This window comes from Rhodotorula paludigena, assembly GCF_050403205.1.
Source record: "Rhodotorula paludigena JCM10292 DNA, Rt_paludigena_JCM10292v1_ctg3, whole genome shotgun sequence".
In the NCBI taxonomy this organism is placed as follows: Eukaryota; Fungi; Basidiomycota; class Microbotryomycetes; order Sporidiobolales; family Sporidiobolaceae; genus Rhodotorula; species Rhodotorula paludigena.
The window spans coordinates 676,345-695,587 of record NW_027481455.1 but is presented as its reverse complement, the minus strand read 5'-3'; the positions used below and the strand labels follow the sequence as shown (position 1 = coordinate 695,587).

At 61.8% G+C, this 19,243-nt stretch overlaps 5 protein-coding genes across 5 annotated transcripts; 4 read left to right on the top strand and 1 right to left on the bottom strand.

Annotated features, from left to right (window-relative positions):
- Nucleotides 1-487: 487 nt before the first annotated feature.
- Nucleotides 488-2,713, top strand: JCM10292_005307 (uncharacterized protein; the record flags this gene model as incomplete). Its single annotated transcript, XM_076646206.1, has 3 exons — nucleotides 488-768; nucleotides 830-1,543; nucleotides 1,603-2,713. The coding sequence occupies 3 exons, from the start codon at nucleotides 488-490 to the stop codon at nucleotides 2,711-2,713; spliced, it is 2,106 nt and encodes a 701-aa protein (XP_076508485.1).
- Nucleotides 2,714-3,302: 589 nt separating this feature from the next.
- On the top strand, nucleotides 3,303-5,936 carry JCM10292_005306 (uncharacterized protein; the record flags this gene model as incomplete). The annotated part of the gene is made up of 16 exons (XM_076646205.1): nucleotides 3,303-3,439; nucleotides 3,506-3,530; nucleotides 3,614-3,638; nucleotides 3,700-3,783; nucleotides 3,846-3,966; nucleotides 4,050-4,089; nucleotides 4,145-4,284; nucleotides 4,346-4,446; nucleotides 4,511-4,585; nucleotides 4,646-4,724; nucleotides 4,783-4,832; nucleotides 4,892-5,078; nucleotides 5,157-5,332; nucleotides 5,399-5,608; nucleotides 5,671-5,741; nucleotides 5,796-5,936. 16 exons carry the CDS (start codon nucleotides 3,303-3,305, stop codon nucleotides 5,934-5,936), a joined length of 1,662 nt encoding a protein of 553 aa, XP_076508484.1.
- A 425-nt stretch (nucleotides 5,937-6,361) lies between these two features.
- Nucleotides 6,362-11,805, bottom strand: JCM10292_005305 (uncharacterized protein; the record flags this gene model as incomplete). Its single annotated transcript, XM_076646204.1, has 7 exons — nucleotides 6,362-6,407; nucleotides 6,804-7,413; nucleotides 7,471-7,974; nucleotides 8,052-8,640; nucleotides 8,698-9,431; nucleotides 9,485-10,177; nucleotides 10,236-11,805. The coding sequence occupies 7 exons, from the start codon at nucleotides 11,803-11,805 to the stop codon at nucleotides 6,362-6,364; spliced, it is 4,746 nt and encodes a 1,581-aa protein (XP_076508483.1).
- Nucleotides 11,806-12,828: 1,023 nt separating this feature from the next.
- On the top strand, nucleotides 12,829-13,852 carry JCM10292_005304 (uncharacterized protein; the record flags this gene model as incomplete). The annotated part of the gene is made up of 5 exons (XM_076646203.1): nucleotides 12,829-12,888; nucleotides 12,951-13,095; nucleotides 13,155-13,282; nucleotides 13,347-13,601; nucleotides 13,673-13,852. 5 exons carry the CDS (start codon nucleotides 12,829-12,831, stop codon nucleotides 13,850-13,852), a joined length of 768 nt encoding a protein of 255 aa, XP_076508482.1.
- Nucleotides 13,853-14,236: 384 nt separating this feature from the next.
- On the top strand, nucleotides 14,237-19,099 carry DUR12 (bifunctional urea carboxylase/allophanate hydrolase; the record flags this gene model as incomplete). The annotated part of the gene is made up of 19 exons (XM_076646202.1): nucleotides 14,237-14,412; nucleotides 14,480-14,558; nucleotides 14,618-14,809; nucleotides 14,871-14,975; nucleotides 15,031-15,284; nucleotides 15,340-15,424; nucleotides 15,483-15,618; nucleotides 15,679-15,813; nucleotides 15,874-16,014; nucleotides 16,071-16,955; nucleotides 17,014-17,036; nucleotides 17,092-17,361; nucleotides 17,423-17,534; nucleotides 17,594-18,005; nucleotides 18,063-18,288; nucleotides 18,357-18,511; nucleotides 18,572-18,666; nucleotides 18,728-18,941; nucleotides 19,078-19,099. The coding sequence occupies 19 exons, from the start codon at nucleotides 14,237-14,239 to the stop codon at nucleotides 19,097-19,099; spliced, it is 3,717 nt and encodes a 1,238-aa protein (XP_076508481.1).
- Between the last annotated feature and the right edge of the window lie 144 nt (nucleotides 19,100-19,243).

The window sequence follows — 19,243 nt, the reverse complement described above, 5'->3', positions numbered from 1 at the left end:
TTCGAGCCTTCGCACTTTCTCTCAGACGAGGAGCCAGGTTCCGGAGTCCAGCTCGACTGCATTGAGCAGACACTGTGTCGCTCGTTCTGCGCGCAACCTCGTCGCTCCGGATCGACTGCAGATCCGGGCGATCTCCCTGACGACCGCCCTTCCTCGCTTCGCTCTTCCCTCTCCCTCCTTCCCTTGTGTCCTCCGTCCAGCAGCGCCTTGCTCGTGCTTCGGAACCCCACTGCGAGCATTGTCATGGACTGCACCGCGCCGCCCGCGTCCGGAGCGGCACCGCACAGACCTTCGCCTTCTCTCCCGCTCGACGAGTGCGCCGTCTCGCTTCTCTCGCACAGACCGGAGTATACTCAAACGCTCGCTTTTTGCTTCTTCCAGTCACTCCGGGTCCACACACCCCGCTCCGGACCCGCTCGCTGCCGCCGTTCGCTCGCACAATGCACCGCTCTTCCTCGCACCTGCTTCGCCGCCTGTCTCGCCCATCATGCATCGCCAGAACACGTTCTACCCGCTTTTTGCGACCCCTGAAAGCACGGCACACCAGGTGCGACACGGGTTCGGTTCCGCCTTCACGCCCGGCTTAGGCGTGCCGCTCTTCCCCTCCGTTACCTCGTCGCCCTTCGAAGTCGGCGGCATCGCGGCGGAAGACCGGCTCACGCCAGCAAACGTCGGCTGGCAAGGGCAGCAGGAGCGAGCCGGCGTCTACGGCTGGGCGAGGGACGCGTTGTGGATGAGCGAGCGCGCTCTTCCGGGGGAGCTCGAAAGGTGCGCTCCCTTGTGTGCTCGACCCTCGATACGCCGGTTTGCTGACATGCGCTACTGTTAGGGACCCGATCTCGCTCAACGACTACCTCACCTCGCCCGAATCGCTCGTCCGGCAGCCTCGACTCGCCTCTTCACCCTCGTTCTTCGCGCCTCCTCCGCTCTCCTACCCATTCGCGCCACTCTCGCCCGGCTTCTCCCCCGCTGCCCCGGCTGAGTTCACCGCTCGCGGCTTCACCCCCTTCGGACCGCTTGATGGGACGATGCCCCAACTCGACGTGCACCGTCAGCCGGCGTTCGTCAACGAGCCCGTCACGGCCGGATTCTCTCGACTCGACAGGGATCACTTCGAGTACTGGCTCGACGGCGCGCCTGTCTATCCCAGTACGAACATGACTTCGCGGGCGGTACCGGGGCACGCGCTGCAGCTTGAGAAGGTCGACGGCGGATCAACCGTCCCGCCGCTCCCCTTTCCCACCGACCCGCTGCATCCGCATGCCGAGTCAGTCTGGCCGTTCCACGACTTGGAGCGTCCCTCGTCGCCGCTCGCGCCGGCCGTCACGCTCGATCCCAAGACGTCGGCATCGAGCGCCTCCTCCTCTGCCAGCGGGACAGGCGCCAAGAAGCGTTCGACGAGTACCCAGCGACGCCTGCACTCGCTCTCGAAGGAGCCGGAGACGCGCCCGTTGGCGAAGAAGCCGAGCGGGTGGAAGAGCTCGAGCGAGTTCTGGGCGCCGTGGGAGGCGGGGGCGAGCGTGCTGGACGCCGAAGGGAATGAGTGCGTGCTGTCGTTCCAGTCCTTCGCCGTTCGCAATCGCTAATGGGGTGCCTGCACAGGCTCGCCGTCGAGACGGCCATCACGACGCCATCGTCATTCTACTTCGACGAGTCGGCCTCTTCGTGGCTCACCTACCGGCGCAACAACCTTTCGACGACGCTCTCGCTCTCGTTCCCTTCTCGAGTCTCGCTCGACCACTTCCGGGTCGCCCGTCCAGGCGCGAAGCCTCCGACGCCGGCGTCCATCTCGCACCTCGTCGCATCGCTCTCGGCCGCAAAACTCGCCGCACCGCACGACCCGGTCGAGCTGAGCCAGTTCGGAGTCAACGCGCGCAAGCTTGCCTCGGCCAAGCCGGTCAAGCCGCAGCGCCTCTCGCGCTCGGCTTCGGTGGCTGTATCGACAAAGTCGTCGCCGAGCGACACGCCGTCGACGGCCGCGGCAGAGCCCTTGTCGTCCTCCTCGTCTTCGGCCTCGCACGTCCCACACACCACCTCGACTCCTCCAGCTGCGCCTGCGAGCGCCCGCTTGCACTCCGCGCCCGCAGTCTCGCTCAGCACGACCTTCGCGCGCATCCAGTTTCGCCACTCGACGCACAAGCGGCACAACGCCCCTGCGGCGGCTCGGGGCGCGGCGCACGCTCCGCACAGCGCGAGCGCGGTCGAGCCGGACGAGCGCTTTGTCTTGCGCTGCACGGTGTGGGCGGTGCTCGAGCCGGACGAGGGGAAGAAAGAGGAGCAGAAGGTCGAGCTTGGCGCGTGGAGCAGCGCGCCGATCGTGGTGAGGGGTAGGAGCCCGGGGAACTTTGAGGACGGCGGGAGGAGGAGGACGCCGCAGCTAAAGAGCGGTGAGGGGCGGCGGGGCAAGAGGAGGCGAAGGAGTCGCCGCGATGAGGAGGAGGACGACGACATCGCTGTGGCGGACAACGACAGCGACTCGTCGGACGAGATGGATCCTTCGCCGACGCGCAAGTCGCAGTGCGACGACGACGACGACGAGGATTCGCTCTCGTCGAAGCGCCGTCGCATCGAATACACCTCGTCTCAGCTCGACGCACTCATCGCCAACGCCGGTCCGCGGCGCCTGACTCGTGGTCGTGCTGCCGCGGCTCTCGAGCACGCGCAAGTTGACGACCCGCCAGCAGTCGACCGCTCGCAGGACCTCGTCGTCTAAGTCGCCCGAGCCGGAACCGCCTATCATACTCGCACAGCATCGCCTGGCATCACTCGACCTTGTATCCTGCCGCTGCATTCGCATTGCATCTTTGCATCATTCGTCCGTGCACGAGCACCGCGCCGGAGAGAACTTGCCCGACCCGGCCGAGGGGCCGCAGCCTTCATCAAAGTCTCGGCAATCGTTCGCTGGTCTCCTCTTCACTTTCGAGTGCTCCATGCAGCACTGACCGCTGCCTTGAATGCTCTGCTACAACCTGCTGGACCCGCGCAAGTGGCTATCGTGGCCCCGCATGCTCGTCTCTCCGCACCGGCAGGGCATGCCGAACGCGGAGGGTTCGATGCGGGCCTCGTCTCGGCTGGGAGGGAAAAGTCAACCTCGCGTGCCACACTTGCTGCCTGCTCCCGAGCGCGGCTTCTTCCTGCTCTGCACTACCTCTCTGCACGCGTGTTGACCCGGCTCGAGCTAAGCTCGCCCTCCGCTTCTGCTTCAGCGCCGCCAGCTCGGACTCCGACCTTCGCCGCGCTTTCTCTCGCCGAACTTCGCGCCATCTTCGCCGCCTCTGCGCCCCAGCACAGCACCGCCTCGCATGGCGCCCGACAACACCGAGATTACGTCGCTGCCGGCAACGGAGGTCGACCTCGAGAAGCACATCAAGGTTGAGCCCGCACCCGAGGGCGCGATATACAGCGGCGCACATGGCGGGCTCGAGGGCGGTGTGCAGCGGTGCGCCTGACTTCTTCGCAAGTGCTGTGCATGCAACAAGCTGATACGTATTGCTCGCGCTTCTAGCAAGCTCAAGGGGCGGCACCTGCAGGTGCGTGGTGGTAATGTTGGCTTGAGGTGGCGGTGCTGCTTGCTGACTGTCTGTCGCCCGTCTTACGCCATGTCTGAGTGTAGATGATCGCACTCGGCGGTACAATCGGTGAGCCGCGGCGATGAAGCTACTCTCTCGGGGCCATGCTGATCTTCTCTGTACCTGATAGGAACCGGTCTCTTCGTTGGCGCTGGCTCTGCGCTTGCAACTGCCGGTGCCGCAGGCATCTTCCTCGGCTACACCATCATGGGCTGTACGCCGGCGCTCGCCCTGTTGCGCCAAGCATCGCACACTGACCTTTTTCCCTCCTGGCAGTCGTCGTCTACTCCATGATGATCGCTCTCGGCGAGCTCACGACTCAGTACCCTGTCCGTGGTGCTTTTGTTCACCACGCGACTCGTTTCCTGGATCCGTCGGTTGGCTTTGCGCTCGGCTGGTGCGGATTGCTGCTCGGATCGTCTCTCCAGTGTCGCGCTTTCTGACCTTCGAGCTGGCTTGTCCGCCTCCTTCTAATAACAGGAACTACTGGTATTCGTGGGCTATCACGATTCCCACCGAGGTAGGCAAGATTCGTCGGAAACAAATGTAGATGAGGCTGACAGCCGGTTTTGCAGATCGTCGCCGCAGCTCTCGTTCTCAACTACTGGAATGGCGCGCAACAAGTGAATGTCGCGGTGTGGATTACGGTCTTCCTCATCGTGATCACCAGCATCAATTTCATCGGCGTTAAGGCTTTCGGTGAAGCCGAGTTCTGGTGCGTCGTTCTCCCATTTCCCCTCTTCCGTCGACCTATTGAGCTGACCGAGTCTCCTCAGGTTCTCGCTCATCAAGATTATTGCGTTGCTTGGCTTGATCATTCTCGGCATCATCATCACTGCTGGCGGTGTGCCGGGCACCGAGCCCATCGGCTTCCGATGTACGTTGACGCCGCTCCTTCTCTCCGCTGCTCACTATGCTGAACATCTTTCGTTGCGCTATAGACTGGAACGAGACCCCTTTCCAGCAGTTGAACGGCATCGCGGGCGCCAAGGGCCGCTTCCTCTCCTTCTGGACTGGTGCGCCGTGTCCCTCAAAGCCCTCCCGAGCGGCCTCGCCTGATGCGCTTGTCCTCGCAGTCTTCTTGCAGGCATCGTTCTCGTTCCTCGGTACTGAGATCGTCGCTCTCACCGCTGCTGAAGCTGAGAACCCGCGCCGGTTCGTCCTTCTCAGCTCATCATCCACTCGCTCCCGCTCACGCTGTCCTCCCTTGCAGCAACGTCCCGAAGGCCATCAAGCGTGTTTTCTTCCGCATTCTGTTCTTCTGTGAGTCCCTCTTGCCATGCTGCCTGCAGAAGTCGGAGTTGACGTGTCGGACCGCACAGACATGGCCGGCGTCTTCGTCATCTCGCTCATCGTCTCGCCGAACGAGGAACGCCTCATCAACGGTGGTGATGATGCAGGAGCATCACCCTGGGTCATTGGCATTGAGCGCGCCGGCATTCACGCGCTGCCGTCCATCATCAACGCCGTCATCCTCATCGCCGCTTTTTCGGCCGGCAACTCGGACCTGTGCGCCCTGTTTCTCTACCTCCGTCTCTGCATGAGTCAATAGCGTTGTCTCGACAAGACTGACGATGCTCTTTACAGCTACGCTGCCTCGCGTACGCTCTATGGTCTCGCCTGCGACGGCCAGGCGCCGCGCATTTTTGCCAAGTGCACCAAGAACGGCCTTCCCATCTACGCTGTCGGTGTCACTGCTCTCTGGGGTGTCCTTGCCTACATCAACATCGACACCACCGGCGAGGAGGCGTTCAACTACCTTGGTACGCGCGGATTCGCTCGTCCCTTCCTCGGGAAGTCGCTTGGTCCTGACCCTGCTCACTCTGCAGTCGCCGTCTCCTCGGTATCTGGCCTTATCAACTGGTCCACAATTTTAGCTTCCTACCTACGATTTTACTATGGCATGCGGCGGCAAGGACTTGACCGGAACGACCTCGCATACAAGGCGCCGTTCCAACCCTATGCTTCCTACTTCGGTCTCTTCATGACGATCATCATCATCCTGTTCAACTCGTATACTGTCTTCCTCGACGGCGAATGTGCGTGCCGTCCTCCGCGCTGGGCAAGCGGGCGTTACTGACCTTCGCACGTTCTGCCGCAGGGGATGTGGGGACCTTTCTCACTGGCTACATCGTCATCCCCTTCTTCTTCTTCCTTCTGATCGTGTACAAGGTGCGCGTACTCTTCGCTCTCAGTCCGATTCGAAGCTGACGCCGTCCCGCACAGTGGTGGACGAAGTGCAAGTTCGTGCGCCTCGACGCGATGGACTTCGAGTCGGGCCGCCGGGTGTTGGATCAGCTCGAGGAGGAGGAGCGCGACAAGGTTCCTACGACTTGGTACGGCAGGCTGTACGAATGGATCTTCTAGAGCGGCGGGCGGTAGAGTGCATTGCAGGACCTTCTCAACTCATTTTCCCGCGCACTTTCTTCGCCGCACCCACCTTTATACCTCGTGAGCATTGTCAATAGAGACGAGTGAATGGTTATGAACGGCGAATTTGGGCTCTGCGCCTGCACCCACCTGAACAGAACGGGTGCACGGAAAACCGGCCGGGCGCTTGGCCACGCAGGTGAAGGAGGCCCGCTCTCGACTCAGATGTGTTTCGTTTGATGAGAGAGTGTGCTTGTTCACTTTACGGAAAGAAGCCGAGGAATTCTTTGCAGCGTCCCTAAGCACGAGGAAAGCGTTGGACTTGCTCATGCCGGAACGTAAAAAGGAAACCAGCTTCGCACGGCGCAGCTGCGCAGCGTTGTGAGCGCTTCACCGCTCGACTGCTGAAAATGCGAAGCAGATCAGACCTTATACCAGGCAAAGAGGATGGCAGCGGCAGCCGAGGCTCTGGCAACCGACATCGCACCGATGGGCGCACGCGAGGATCCATCAAGAAGCGTTCAGGCAGTCGTGATGGCAGGTGAAGAGGTGCGTGTGACTGCTGCGTAGGTACAAAGCGACACTAGCGGTAGGCTTAGCCTTTGCACGTGATGGCAGACACGAGGTGCAGTTCAGAGCCCACATCAAGACCAGGATTCATCAAGTTGCGATTGCGGAAGGTGCAGTACAGAACAACTCCTACCGGGCAAAGGCGCCGCGCGAAAAGTGATTGATTCGAATGACTAACGCAAGGAGGACAGCACCGTCCGACGCCGCACACGAGGCCGGCTTGTCGAGAGTCGAGGAGTCCTGGACACGCGCGTCAGCGAAACAGGAACGCAGAGGCAGTGCACAAAGACGCACTTGGAGAACGTGAGCTCTTCCGTCGCTTCGCCTTTTGCTTCGAGCACGCCCGTATCGTCCGTCTCTTCATCGCTCCGTTGCTCCGACGGCGCGCCGACGCCTTCGAGACGCCGCATCGCCGCATTGAACTGGCCCTGTCGGCGAGTTGTGGCACTGTCGCCGAGAAAGCCCGTATCGACGACCTTCTTCGGGCTCTTGGACACAACTTTGCCTCGCATGCCGCGCCACTTGCTCGATAAGCGCGGCGGTAGAGCGGTAAAGGGCGAGTCCTCCTTGTGCGGCTGCACCGACGACGACGCTGACTGCGAAAGCGCGGCGGCCATGCGGTTGACCGACTTCGGTCCGAGCGTCTTGCGCGGGACGGTAGCGGCTTTCAAGGGCTTGGCGGGAACGACGAAAGGCGCAATCGCTTCGGGTTCGGCGTGCTCGTACTCAATCGGCGAGTCGACGATTGGTGACGGAATACGGATGGGTGAAGGAGGCGTCGGCGGATCGTCAAAGGCGGAGGGAATTAACGAGTCCATGTGGAGGTGAGCGGGCGAAGGAAACCGGTTCTGCGAGTAGAAGAGGAATTCGAGAATGGCGTGATAGGTGCGAGGGAGCAGAAAGTCTGCGAAACAAGACGTGTCAGCGTGAGCAGCATGAGCCGCGCAGAATTAGAACGCACGCTCGAGCACCTCGCGCGAGAAGTCGGTATCGGGCCAGAGCACCCGACTGCGCTTGATCTCCGTTTCGGCTTCGTACGCAAATCGGCAGCCCGTTGCCTCCAAGTTCGTCTCGGCCGTGAACTCGAAGTCGTCCTCGTCGTCCGGCACCTCGAGCTCAATGACGTGCGCGCTCTGCCCGAGCTCGGAAAGAACGACTTCGACCGCCTGCGAGTCCAAGGACGGGCTGCGCGGCAGGACTTGCGGCGACGGCGGCTCGGCAACCGGCGAAAGCAGCTGGAAGCGTCCGCCGACGCTTTGGAGGCGAGGAGGCGACCCCTCCTCTTCTTCGGCGATCAAAATCGGCAAGTTCGTCGATTGGCGCGATGTGCGACGTGCATGAGGGCCGCGCAGAGCGCCAGCACCGTCGACAAGCGACTCGAGCGGCGCGTTCTCGTCGAGAGGGCTCCTTCCCGAGTCCGAGGATGAAGGTGGCGGCGTGTCGAGAGGAACGGCGCTGTCAGCATCTGCTACCAATGTAGGTACTGAGTGTGAGTGCGCCAAATCTGGAACGAGGAACGAAGCGGAGCGGAAAGAAACGCACGATTCCTCGAGTCGATCAAAGCCTCTCCAACAGCCTGCCCGGCCCAATCTCCAGTGGCGCCTTGCGCCTTGACGGGAGGCGGAAAGCGGAAGGCCGGCTGGGTTGGAGGCGGCAGCTGCCGGGTAAGCATGGGGATGCGGCGATGTTGCGGCGCCGGACACGGTGAGCTCGTAAGGGACGAGATGCTGAGGTTTGTTGAGCGGCTGCTGATGGCGAGCGACATGCTCGTCGCCTCCTTATCCGCCGAATCGTGCTCGGACGAGAGGCTCGACTGCGCTGAGACGGGTCGGGCTCGGTGACTTGGGCGTCTGGTCGGGAAGCGGTCCTGCGAGTAGCGTGCGAGGCTTTGGCGAAGACGACGCCCGGAGAGCGGAAGGGGCGTAGGCGACGCCATGAGCGAGAACTGGCTTTCAGCGGAGCCCTCCTCGGACGACGAGATGATGCTGCTCGTTCGAAGGTGATTGAGGAGGAAGGCGGTCTCCCGGGCGCGTGCAAAGGCGTCTTCGGGTGACTCAGGTGGAGACGGACTATGTACGAGGGCGGCCAGTGAGACTTGCTCGTCGACTCGGTCGAACATCTTGTCGCCGTGCTACAAGCGGGGCGAGGATCAGTCGACAGGATCGCCTGGAAATTCAAGGATACGTACTGAAGGTCGGCCGAGTGCCAATGCATCGCGCAGGCTGTCGCGCTCCTCGTCGCGCGTTGGCTCCTCCTCGACTTCGCGGAGCTGGAAGGCGAGCAGCGTAGCCGAAGCCGGCGGTGGGAACGCTTGGAGCGTCGCCGACGCCGTCGGAGACGTGACTGGCGGGTCGGGCCCGGTGAGCATGCTTCGCAACGCTGCTGCAGCAGTCGAGAAGTGGCCTTCGAAGGTCGAGCCCGTCGCATCGAAGTTCGCCGTCAAGCCGCCGAATTTGCTGAAGCCGGCCGTCGTATTTTCGCCGATGACTGCGAGGAAGCCACTCGTTGGCTTTTCCGACGGGACGGACGAGTCAACGACCAGTTCGTCGTCGCTGTCGCTGCTGTCGCTGCTGCTCGAGGAGCCGGCCAGTTCGTCCGCGAAGCCACGTGCGCCCATGCTAGCCGACTCGATGTAGACGGGCGGTACGTCGACCTCGGAGATGTGATCGTTGACGGCGCTGATGAGCTGCTTGAGGTCATGCGGAACGTCGCTCACACTCGACCGCAGCGACTCGATGGAGTCGGAATGCGGTAGCTGGCTTCGCAGAGATGCGGAAAGGTCCGAGACTTGGTGCGCGACGTAATGGCGTGGCGAGAAGGATTCGTCGCCCACATTCGCCGTCTGCAGCTCGCTCGTCTCCTCGAGACCCGAGAGGAGGTCGGCGAGGTCCGTTGTGGCACCGCGAACGTCGGCCGTGGGACCTGCTCGCAAATGTAAGTATGAGAGAAGAGTCGCGTGCGTCTGCGAGACGTACCGAGCGTCTGCCGCGTGTCCTCCATAAGGATGATCTGCTCCGGTCCCATGGCGCGCTTCTTCGGGCTGTCGCGGCTTCGGGCGCTCTGCGGGCTGTCCCCCTGCGGAACGGGAAGCCCGCGCTCGTTCTTCTCGGGCGAGCTACCGGCCGGTAGCGACGGCATGAGGTCACGGAAGCGGGCGGGCGAAGGCGACCGAAAGGGTGAAGCGCATCGGCGCAACTCCTCGTCTGAAGACGAGAGAAAGGAAGGCGAAGTGTGCTCGACCGGCGAGAGGCTGGAATCCGACGAGTCGAACGAGTCGGGCCTGCTAGGTCTGTCGAGGTAGGCCGAGGCCGGGTAGATCGGTGCAGCAGGGAGAAGCGCTGCGGCCGACGACGTCGCGAAAGCGACCGATTCGTGAGGAGCCTTCGGCCAGCTGGACGCCTGGTGCATTGAGGCAAGCAGTAGCGGCTTGCCACAGACGGGAGCGCTCGCCTTCGGCCGGACGCGCGGAGCCGTCGAACGGATGGCGCGAGCATCGATCGCGGCTGCGCGAGACTTGACGGCGGGGATGCGGTGACCGTAGAACGTCGTGTCGTCGGACGATTCGGGATTCTTGGACGGACGAGGCGGACGCGCAGGTGCCGAAGGGTGGGAGAAGAGCGTAGCGAGCGGCCTGCGTGACGGAGGGTGTGCGGTCACGTCGGGCGAGCCTACGAGCAAACGCATCGTTAGCCACGGTTCAAAGGACAAAAGCCGAATTGGATTTACCCGCCGGCGGTACGCGCACTTTCTCCGCGCGCTGCACCACGGCGCCTGTCTCGAAGAGCGCCTTCTTCGCCGCGACGTTCTTGCCCTTGACGACACGGCTGATTCGGCTAGCCCAGCCCTTCTTATCGGCGACCGAGACGGGCGCCGAACCATCCGACGAGCTCGTCACGCCCGAGAAGCGCTTGTCGAGGTGGGCGGACGCGAGGCCGTCGCTTGCAGAGATCGAGACGGGGCGCGAGATGAGAGACGGCGAGACCTGACCGGAAGAGCGAGTGCGGATTGAGTTGCGCTTGTTGCTAGCTGCGCCGGTCGAGTCGCGCTTGATGGTCGAGCGGAAGAACCCGAGGCGAGACGGCTTGCGATGCGGTGCGGGCGCCGAGTCGCTGGCTGTTGTGGCGGATGACGAGGGAGCATACGAGCTGATGCTCGTCGAAGGTCGGTGCCCGCTCGCGTCGCTGCTTGACGGAGGCAGGCGGGTCGAGGTGGTTGAAGCTGATGGCGCCTTCGACGGACCAGAGGCGCCGCTGCTGTCGTCGCTCGCGCCTCCACCGATACCGCTGAAGAGATTGGCGAGGCTCGTCTTACGCTTGACGCCCTTGTTGCGCGTGCTGCCCGACTTGCCGACCCTGCTCTTGAGCGTCTTGAGCCCGCTCGTCGAGGCCTGGCTGAAGGTACGAGCCCGATCTTTGAGCCGCGGACGCCGCTTGTTGTTCACGGCGCCCCCGTCGAAAGTCACGATGTTAACGAGGGAGTCGCCCGACGACCCGGAGAACTTGGACGGCGGTTCGGCGGTCGGTACGGGGAGGTGCGAGAAGCGGAGCGGGAGAGTGCCGTAGTGTCGGTGCGGCGGGGGCGAGGCGGGCCGAGCAATCGAGCCGCTTTGCTTGACTACCGTTGCCTGCGTCGACAGCAGGTTGGCTGCCGATGCAGCGCGGCGAGGAGCAGCCGGCCTGGGCGGGGAGGGCGACTTGACGATGCGACGTGGCGAGGAGATGACGGGGCCGTTCAATGTGGGCGTGGCCGTGTGACTTTCGGCGCGCGGAGAGCTGAGGAGGATGTCGGTCGGGATCGACTGCGTCTTGCGCAGGAGGCGCTTGGGGCTGAACCGCTGCAGCGCGCTGCGAATCCCGACGCTCTGCAGCTGCAGGTCCCGTTCGTGCGTCGGCGCAGCGTCGACGAGGTCTTTCACGAAGTAGCTGCGTGATGACTGCCGCTCGCGCCAGCTCAACCGCGATCGACGTCTCTCGCGCTCGCGCTCGATCTCGCTTGCGCGCAAGACCTCCTCGGCGCGCAGCAGGGACGAGCGAGTAGTGTTGTCGACGTCGACGTCGATGTCGCGCAGCACAGCCGAGCGGCGGCGCTGCTCGTACGGGTAGGCGTAGGCCGAGGATGTTGCCGAGGCGGACGAGGCGATCGAGGCGGCGGAAAGGGTCGATGCGACCGATAGAGGGCGGTCGCGCGCAGAAAAGGAGGAGACAGACTGTATGATCGGATCGTTGTGTTGTCCGTAAAATCGTGAAAGGGTCGTGTTGAAGGACGTGGACGAAGAGCGAGATGGGATGGAGAGCATGTCGTGAAAGGCCGTCGGAGTCGTGAAAGGCGTACAATGGTCGTGAAGGTCGTATTCGGCGCGCGTGCGCCTAGCTGGAGGGAGTGCAGGATGTTTCGACTCGAGGTTGGTGGTCGCGAGAAGAACGGGCGGTCGGGGAGAGGGAGGGCACAGAGGCCCAGGCGAGGCGAGCGACGCCGCGTATTACCGCAGCGTCACTGCACTCTATGAGTCGCGTTCTGCTGAGCTTGGCGAGGCTCGCACCTGCCATGGTTCCTCGGTCAGTCCGCGAGCGTGAGACTGAAGGAACGAAGAGAAGAGGACTCGCCTCACGCTGCTGCACGCGCGCCTTAGGTGGACTCGTGTTCCTACAGCAAGTGCGATGGTCGGCCGAAGCCGAGCAATGGGCAGAACGAGAGCGAGGCGGACGCAAGGACGAGCAAACAGACGGCGCGTCGACCGAATCGAGCGGAGACGAGGTCAAAGCGTTGTGCACGGACAGGAGACACAGACACATTCCAGCAGAGAGCTCGGCTACCCTCTCTACTCCTGTACGGCCCTTCGCAAGCTCTTTGTTGCGCCAGCATTTCATCGCATCTTGAAGCGAGTAGTCATGGTGAACCCGCGTTGATTGAGCCGCAGGCATGCGAGCACCCCTGTCAATCAGAGCGGAACGGTTACATCCGCTGCAAGGCCTTGCGTACGCGCGTCCTGCTGTTTGGCCGTTCGGAGCGATGAGGAGCATGCGATGGCAGTACAGCGTGTCGATACGGATTCCATGTTGGCGGGTGCATCGATAGCGGATCGCCTGCGCACTGACTGCGTATGCTGCATAGCTGCAAGCGCGGCCAGGTCAAGCGCATGCCGAGGGGGAGAATGGCGGTCACAAGGTCCGGGCGATTGCCGCCCCTTTGCCTCCGACTCTTCCCTCTTGCTCCTTTGCCTGGCCTGCATTACTGTTCAACGAGCGTCTACGTGAGGCTGCTCGGCACTGGCTTGGTCGCCTTCGTCGCCCTGACTCTCGCGCTTCGTCCTCAGGATCTCATGCCTCTCGAAGCCACCCTGAACTGCGATGCTGGCGAGTCTTTCGCGCAATTCACCATTGTGCGTGCTCTGCGTGACCGCAGAGGCGGGGTTTACTGATTGCCCGTCGATGACGCGAACAGGGTGATGACGAGAACCTGTTTCCGCTCGTTTCGCTCGTGAACGCGGCGTGCGGGTTTCACGGGTCTGACCCAGATATCATGCGCAAAACTGTTGCGCTTGCAAAGACGCACGGCGTCGGAATCGGCGCGCACCCTTCGCTTCCCGGTGCGCCATGCTTGCTGGAGAACAGGGTTGGACCGATCTCATGCCTCCCTTTCCCTCAGACTTGCAGGGCTTTGGCCGTCGCGTAATGCACCTCCCGCCCGACACGTTCTATAACACCATCTTATACCAGGTCGGCGCTTTAAGTGCTTTCCTGAAGCTCGAGGGTCTCTCCTTCTCTCACCTCAAGGTGGATTTTCGCCTATCTATCGCTCGGGGATGCTACTCATCGCCCCTACTATTCTCGTGCACAGCCTCACGGTCAGATGTACATCATGAGCAGCCGGGACCTCGAACTTGCGCGTCAGAGCGCAAAAGTAGCCAAGCTGTACGGCGTTCCGCTTCTCGGATTGCCTGGATCGGCACACCAGGAGGCCTGCAAGCTCGAAGGTGCCGACTTCATCCCTGAGTGGTACGTCGACGTGCTGTACGGAGACGAGGGGCAGCTCCTTGGTCCTCCTTCCGCTGCCCTCCGCGATAAGGTCACGCCCGACGATGTCTACAAAAGGGTACGCTTCTTGCTCTCCTTCTGCTTCCGTTGCCCATGGACATGATCCTGACCTGTTGGTTGTGTTGGCAGACGCGCCGCATGATTGAGACGTCAACCTGGGTTTCGAAGTCGCGCAAGACTGAACACCGCTTCCCAGACGGCACGACCAAGGTCTCGGTCTGCGTTCACGGCGATTTTCCGGGTGCAGTAGATGTTGCTTCGGCTGTCAAGCGGGCAATCGAGGACGTGCGGAACGGGGTGTCAGCGTAGACAGCAGGGGAACACTCGTGTACATACCTCCCTTCCTCAGATCATCTGCTCTCATGCTTCGGAAACGTGCTCTTCAATCTGCTCTATTTTCTGGAGCTCGATGAGCCCGCAGATGCATAGCAAAGACTGAGTGACTCGCAGAACGTTCCCCCTGCCGCTTGGCGCGGCTGTTGCCGCGCGACCCTTCGACTGCCTCGCCTGACCTCGTCGCTGCGCGCTACCTACGATAGGTACCTACCGGTCTATTTGGTGCTATACTCCGTGCTCCGCCTCGGTTGGTCACGGACCCTACGCTGCCCCACTTCGCTCCCGCTCCTCCCGCTCATCTCTGCCATCTTTGCTTGCACCTCGCCGCTCTCGTTCCGAGACTGCACCAAGCCAGCTATGGCGTCCCAGCACAAGCTGCTGATCGCCAACCGTGGCGAGATCGCGATGCGCATCCTGCGCTCGGCGCGTGACCTGGCTCTTCCCACTGTCGCGGTCTACATGGAGGCCGACGCTTCCGCTCCGCACGCTCTGCAAGCCGACGAAGCATATATCGTACCCACATACATTGATCAGTGCGTGCGACTGCTCCCTGGCGGAGCCAGTCCTCGCCGACTGACCTGTCTCGAACCCTCATCGCAGAGATGCCCTGCTCGAGGTGTGTCGGACGCACAAGGTCACGATGATACACCCAGGCTACGGCTTCCTTAGTGAGAATGAAGTGGGTTTTCTCATCGAGCAAGCCCTTGCCCCTTTTGCTGATTACCCGGCCATCTACAGGAGTTCGCTGCGAAAGTCGAATCTGCCGGCTTGATCTGGCTCGGACCGACGGCCGAGCAGATTGCTTCGATGGGCCTGAAGCACGAGGCGCGCGCTCGCGCAATCGCAGCGGACGTTCCCGTCTTGCCCGGCTCGGAACTGGTTGCGACTCTCGAGGCTGCCGTCGAGCAGGCCACGCGGGTCGACTACCCCGTGCGTCTGCTTTGATCGTCATACAGGGCGAATGTACAGCACTGACATTGCTAATGTGCAGATTATGCTGAAAGCCACGGGCGGCGGCGGTGGGATGGGCATGAGCATCTGCAATAACGAGGCAGAACTGCGCGACGTCTTCCAAAGTACCGTAGACATGACCCGAGTCCGTATCCCTAACGTCTTACAACGTGCGCTCTCACTGACTGCTTGCTCCACAGAACCTCTTCTCGAACGGTGGCGTCTTCGTCGAAAAGTACATCCCCCGCGCACGGCATATCGAGGTGCAGGTCTTCGGCGACGGCCAGGGCAATGTCATTCACTGCGGCGAGCGCGAATGCAGCGTGCAACGACGACAACAGAAGGTTCTGGAAGAGGCGACATCGCCCTTCATTGACCGCCATCCTGAAATGCGGGAAGCCATGTGCTCTGCTGCTGTGCGCTTGTGCGAGCTCATCAACTACCGCTCGGCCGGGTGTGTATCCCATGTATCCCTTGGCTTGCTCCGATGCTGACTGCTTGCCCTGCAGAACGGTCGAGTTTCTCGTCGACGACGAGCGCGCATCGTTCTTCTTCCTTGAGCTCAACAGCCGGATCCAAGTCGAGCATGCTGTCGTGCGTTTCTCGAACGGTTCTCGAACAGTGAAAGCTGCTCAGCTGGCTTCTCCCGCAGACCGAGATGGTCCGTCCCGGACTTGACCTCGTGGGTCTAATGATCCGCCTCGGACTCTCGTCCGATGTTCTTTCGTCCTTCAGCCTGCCTTCTCAGTCTGACGTTGCGATTGCGTATGGCAATGCTATCGAAGCCCGTGAGCACGATCGATCCAGCAATCGCAAGGTCTGTGACACACCGTCCGTCGCTCACACAGGCATCTACGCCGAGATCCCGCACCTCAACTTCAAGCCCGCTCCTGGACTTCTTCAAGAGGTCAGCTTCCCGACAGCAGAGTGGATCCGCATCGATACGTGGGTTGAGACGGGCAGCCAGATCTCCTCCTTCTTCGGTGGGCCTCTACAAACTTCAAAAGCGCTGTGCGCGGGGCTGATGAGCCTGAGCTTTGCAGACCCGATGATTGCCAAGCTCATCTGTTGGGGCTCGACGCGCAAAGAGGCCCGCTCACGCCTCTCGCAGGCACTGAGAGAAACTGTGCTGCGCGGCACGACGACCAATCTCGAGTATTTACGAACTATCGTCGACTGCAAAGGTGCGCGGCGCGCTCTGCTGACGACAAGCTTGCTGCTCACACTTTCGACCAAACAGAATTCGTCGACGGCGACGTGACAACCAAGTTCCTCGACTCGTTCGATTACCTCCCCAACTGCATCGAGGTCATCGATGCTGGCCTTTCGACCACTGTGCAAGACGGTCGTCCTCGCCTGCCGACCGGCGGCGATGGAATTCCACGCTCAGGCTTCGCCGATAGCCTTTCGGCGCAGGTCGCCAATCTGCTCGTCGGCAATCCCGCCGATACCGAACTCTTCGAGGCAACGGTCGGCGGGCCCTCGCTCAAGTTCTCGCAGAATACCGTTGTTGCCGTCACCGGTGCTGCCGTCGAGTTATACGTCGACGAGGACATCAAATCGATGTGGACTCGCTTCGTCGTGCCTGCTGGAGGAACGCTGGAGGTCGGGTCTTGCGAGAATACGGGCAATCGCGTATACATTGCCGTGCGGGGTGGATTCCCGGACGTCCCGCTCTTCGCCGGATCCAAGTCCACCTTCGCAGCCGCCAAGTTCGGCGGCATCCAAGGTCGCGAAATCGTCGCGGGCGACATCATCCCTCTTTCGCAGAGCGCAGGCCCGCTCCCGACCGGTGACGGCGAGATCTCCCTGCCAGCCTCGACCCTGCCGACCTTCCCGTCCGAATGGACCGTCGCCGCTCTCCCCGGACCTCAAGCCGACGCCGACTACCTTCTTCCGGAGGACCGCGACACACTCTACTCCACCACTTACACTGTCTCGTCTGACTCGAATCGTCTGGGAATCCGTCTGCAAGGCCTCAAGGCGCTCAAGTACAGCCGGAAGGATGGTGGAGCAGGCGGTTCGCACCCGTCAAATTGTGTCGAGCACGGCTACTCGACCGGCGCGCTCAACATGAACGGCGACACGCCTGTCCTTCTTGGCGTAGACGGTCCCGACTGCGGCGGTACGCTCTTTCCTGTACTTGCGATCCGGGACAAGAGCTGACCATGCGCGTATTCCAGGCCTTCTCTGCGTCCTTGGCACGGTAGGCTGCGTGCATTGACCTCTTTTAGCTCGACCGCTGACCGGCTGGCCTGCAGGTCGAGGCCGACTGGTGGAAAATGGGCCAACTTCGCTCGGGCGACACGCTCCGCTTCGTTCAACCTACGCTCGCCTCGCCTGCGCAGCAACTTGAGCAGCAGCAAGAATGGCTTCAAGCGATCGCCGCTGCCGTCCAGTCTGGTACAACCGCCGGATTGCTGCCGTTCCCACTCAATGTCAACGGCCAAAGCGACACCATCGGAGACGGCCTGGTCGGCGTCGTCCCGGAGGACAAGGCGACCGAAGCTCCCCAATTCTCCTTTAAGCTTGTGAGTTTCTCAACTGTGTCCCACTGCGCTTTTCTGTCCGCTGACGTTCGAGACTTTGCAGTCTGGCGATGGCGGCCTCATGGTCGAGATTGGAGTCGAGCAGAACCTTTCCTTCCGTACTCGTCTCATCGGCGAGCTGTGGGAGCGCCGACTGCGAGCCAAAGAGGTCGAGGGTGAGCTGCCAAGCTGTGCTCATTTCCGTCTTATCTTGTCTGACGCCCAGGGTGCACAGGCATCTACGCCATCATTCCCGGCGTCGCCTCCTTCCTCATCAAGTTCCACCCAACCGTCTTGCAGCTCCAAACGTTGCTTGATTTGCTGTACGCATCTTCCGAAGGTCTTGCAGCCGAGTCGCTCGAGCAGGTTGTGCCTTCGAGACGGCTGCACCTCCCCGTCGTCTTCAACGACAGCGGTCTCAAGGGCACGATTGAGCGCTACATGGCGTCGACCGGGCGTAAGAAGGCTGTCTACCTGCCCGACAACCTCGACTACCTCGCAAAAGCCAACGGGCTGAACAGCGTCGACGAAGTCGTGTCGACCTTTTGCAAGGCCGACTGGTACGTCGTGTCAAGGTCGTTTTTCGCCGGCTTGCCCATGATGGGTCCTTTCGACCATCGCTCAATCTTCAAGAGTCAGAAGTACAAGTGCGCTTCGCGACTCCCTTTTTCTGTACACATATTCTGACTTCCGCTTGTTTGCAGCCCAACCCGCACTTTTACGCCCGCCGGCTCGCTCGGTCTCGCCGGCGTCATGGCCGCAACCTATCCCGTCGATTCGCCAGGCGGCTACCAGCTCGTTGGCAAGACGCTGACGCCCTGGAGCCCGTGGGGCCGTTATGGACCGCCGGCCGAATACGAGAGCAAGTTCCTCCTGCGCAACTTCGATGTCATTCACTGGCTTCCGATGCCCGAGACCGAGTTCCTCGAGGTGCGCTTCGCTCGCCAGGCTTCTTCACGTCAAGCAGCGAAGCCTGACAGGTCCACTTGATGACGCAGATCGAGAAGGCGTTCACTGCTGGCTCGTACAATCCGCTCGTGGAGCAGTACGAAATCTCGGCAAAGGAGGTCCTCGAGTTCGAGCGCAAGATCAAGCTTGAGGTGGCCGAGCTTGAGCAGAAGCGCAAAGAGGGCTTCGAGGCGCTATCCAAGCAGTGCGTCGAATGCTTCCCCCGTCTTGCAAGCTTATGCTGACAGTCATCCGCAATCCACAGGGAAGCTGAATACGTTGCCGAGTATCAGGCGGAGCTGGCGCGCGCGAAAGAGGCCGAGGCGCAGGCTGCGGGAACAGGAGGCAAGGCCGGCTCGAGTACGCGCCTCTGGCTCCTCTCATTCCCACATTGATACGCTGACCGGTGACTACCACACAGCGAGCGGCACGCCTCTCAAGTCTCCCGTCCTTGGCACGATCCGCAGCCTGGCTGTCAAAGTCGGCGACGAGCTGTCGATCGATGTCGTGCCCGTCAAGGTCGAGGCGATGAAGACCGAGATCGCCATCAAGCTCTCGCGCAAGCTCCTTGGCAAGAAGGTGACCGGGATTGCGGTCGAACTCGGCGACGTGGTCAAGCCGGGGCAGCCGCTCCTGTACGCAGAACGAGGCGCAAAGTCGCGTTTTGCCCTTTTCACGCCCCTCTGTCTCCTTCTTGCGCCCGTGTTGTATCTTTCCGAGCCGTTGCAAAGCAGTCCGCGATGTGCAAATCGCGTGATATGGCAATTGAAGATACTGCGAGACGAACGAGTGACGGGGACTATTGGGGCGAGGGAGACATGCGTGCAAAACGACAAGAGGAGACTGCTCATGTGGATGAAAGGTACTCGAGGATGCAAAGTGCGAGCGATGACGGTCTTGAACGAAAGACGGAGGACCTGTGGGTATCCAAGCGGAG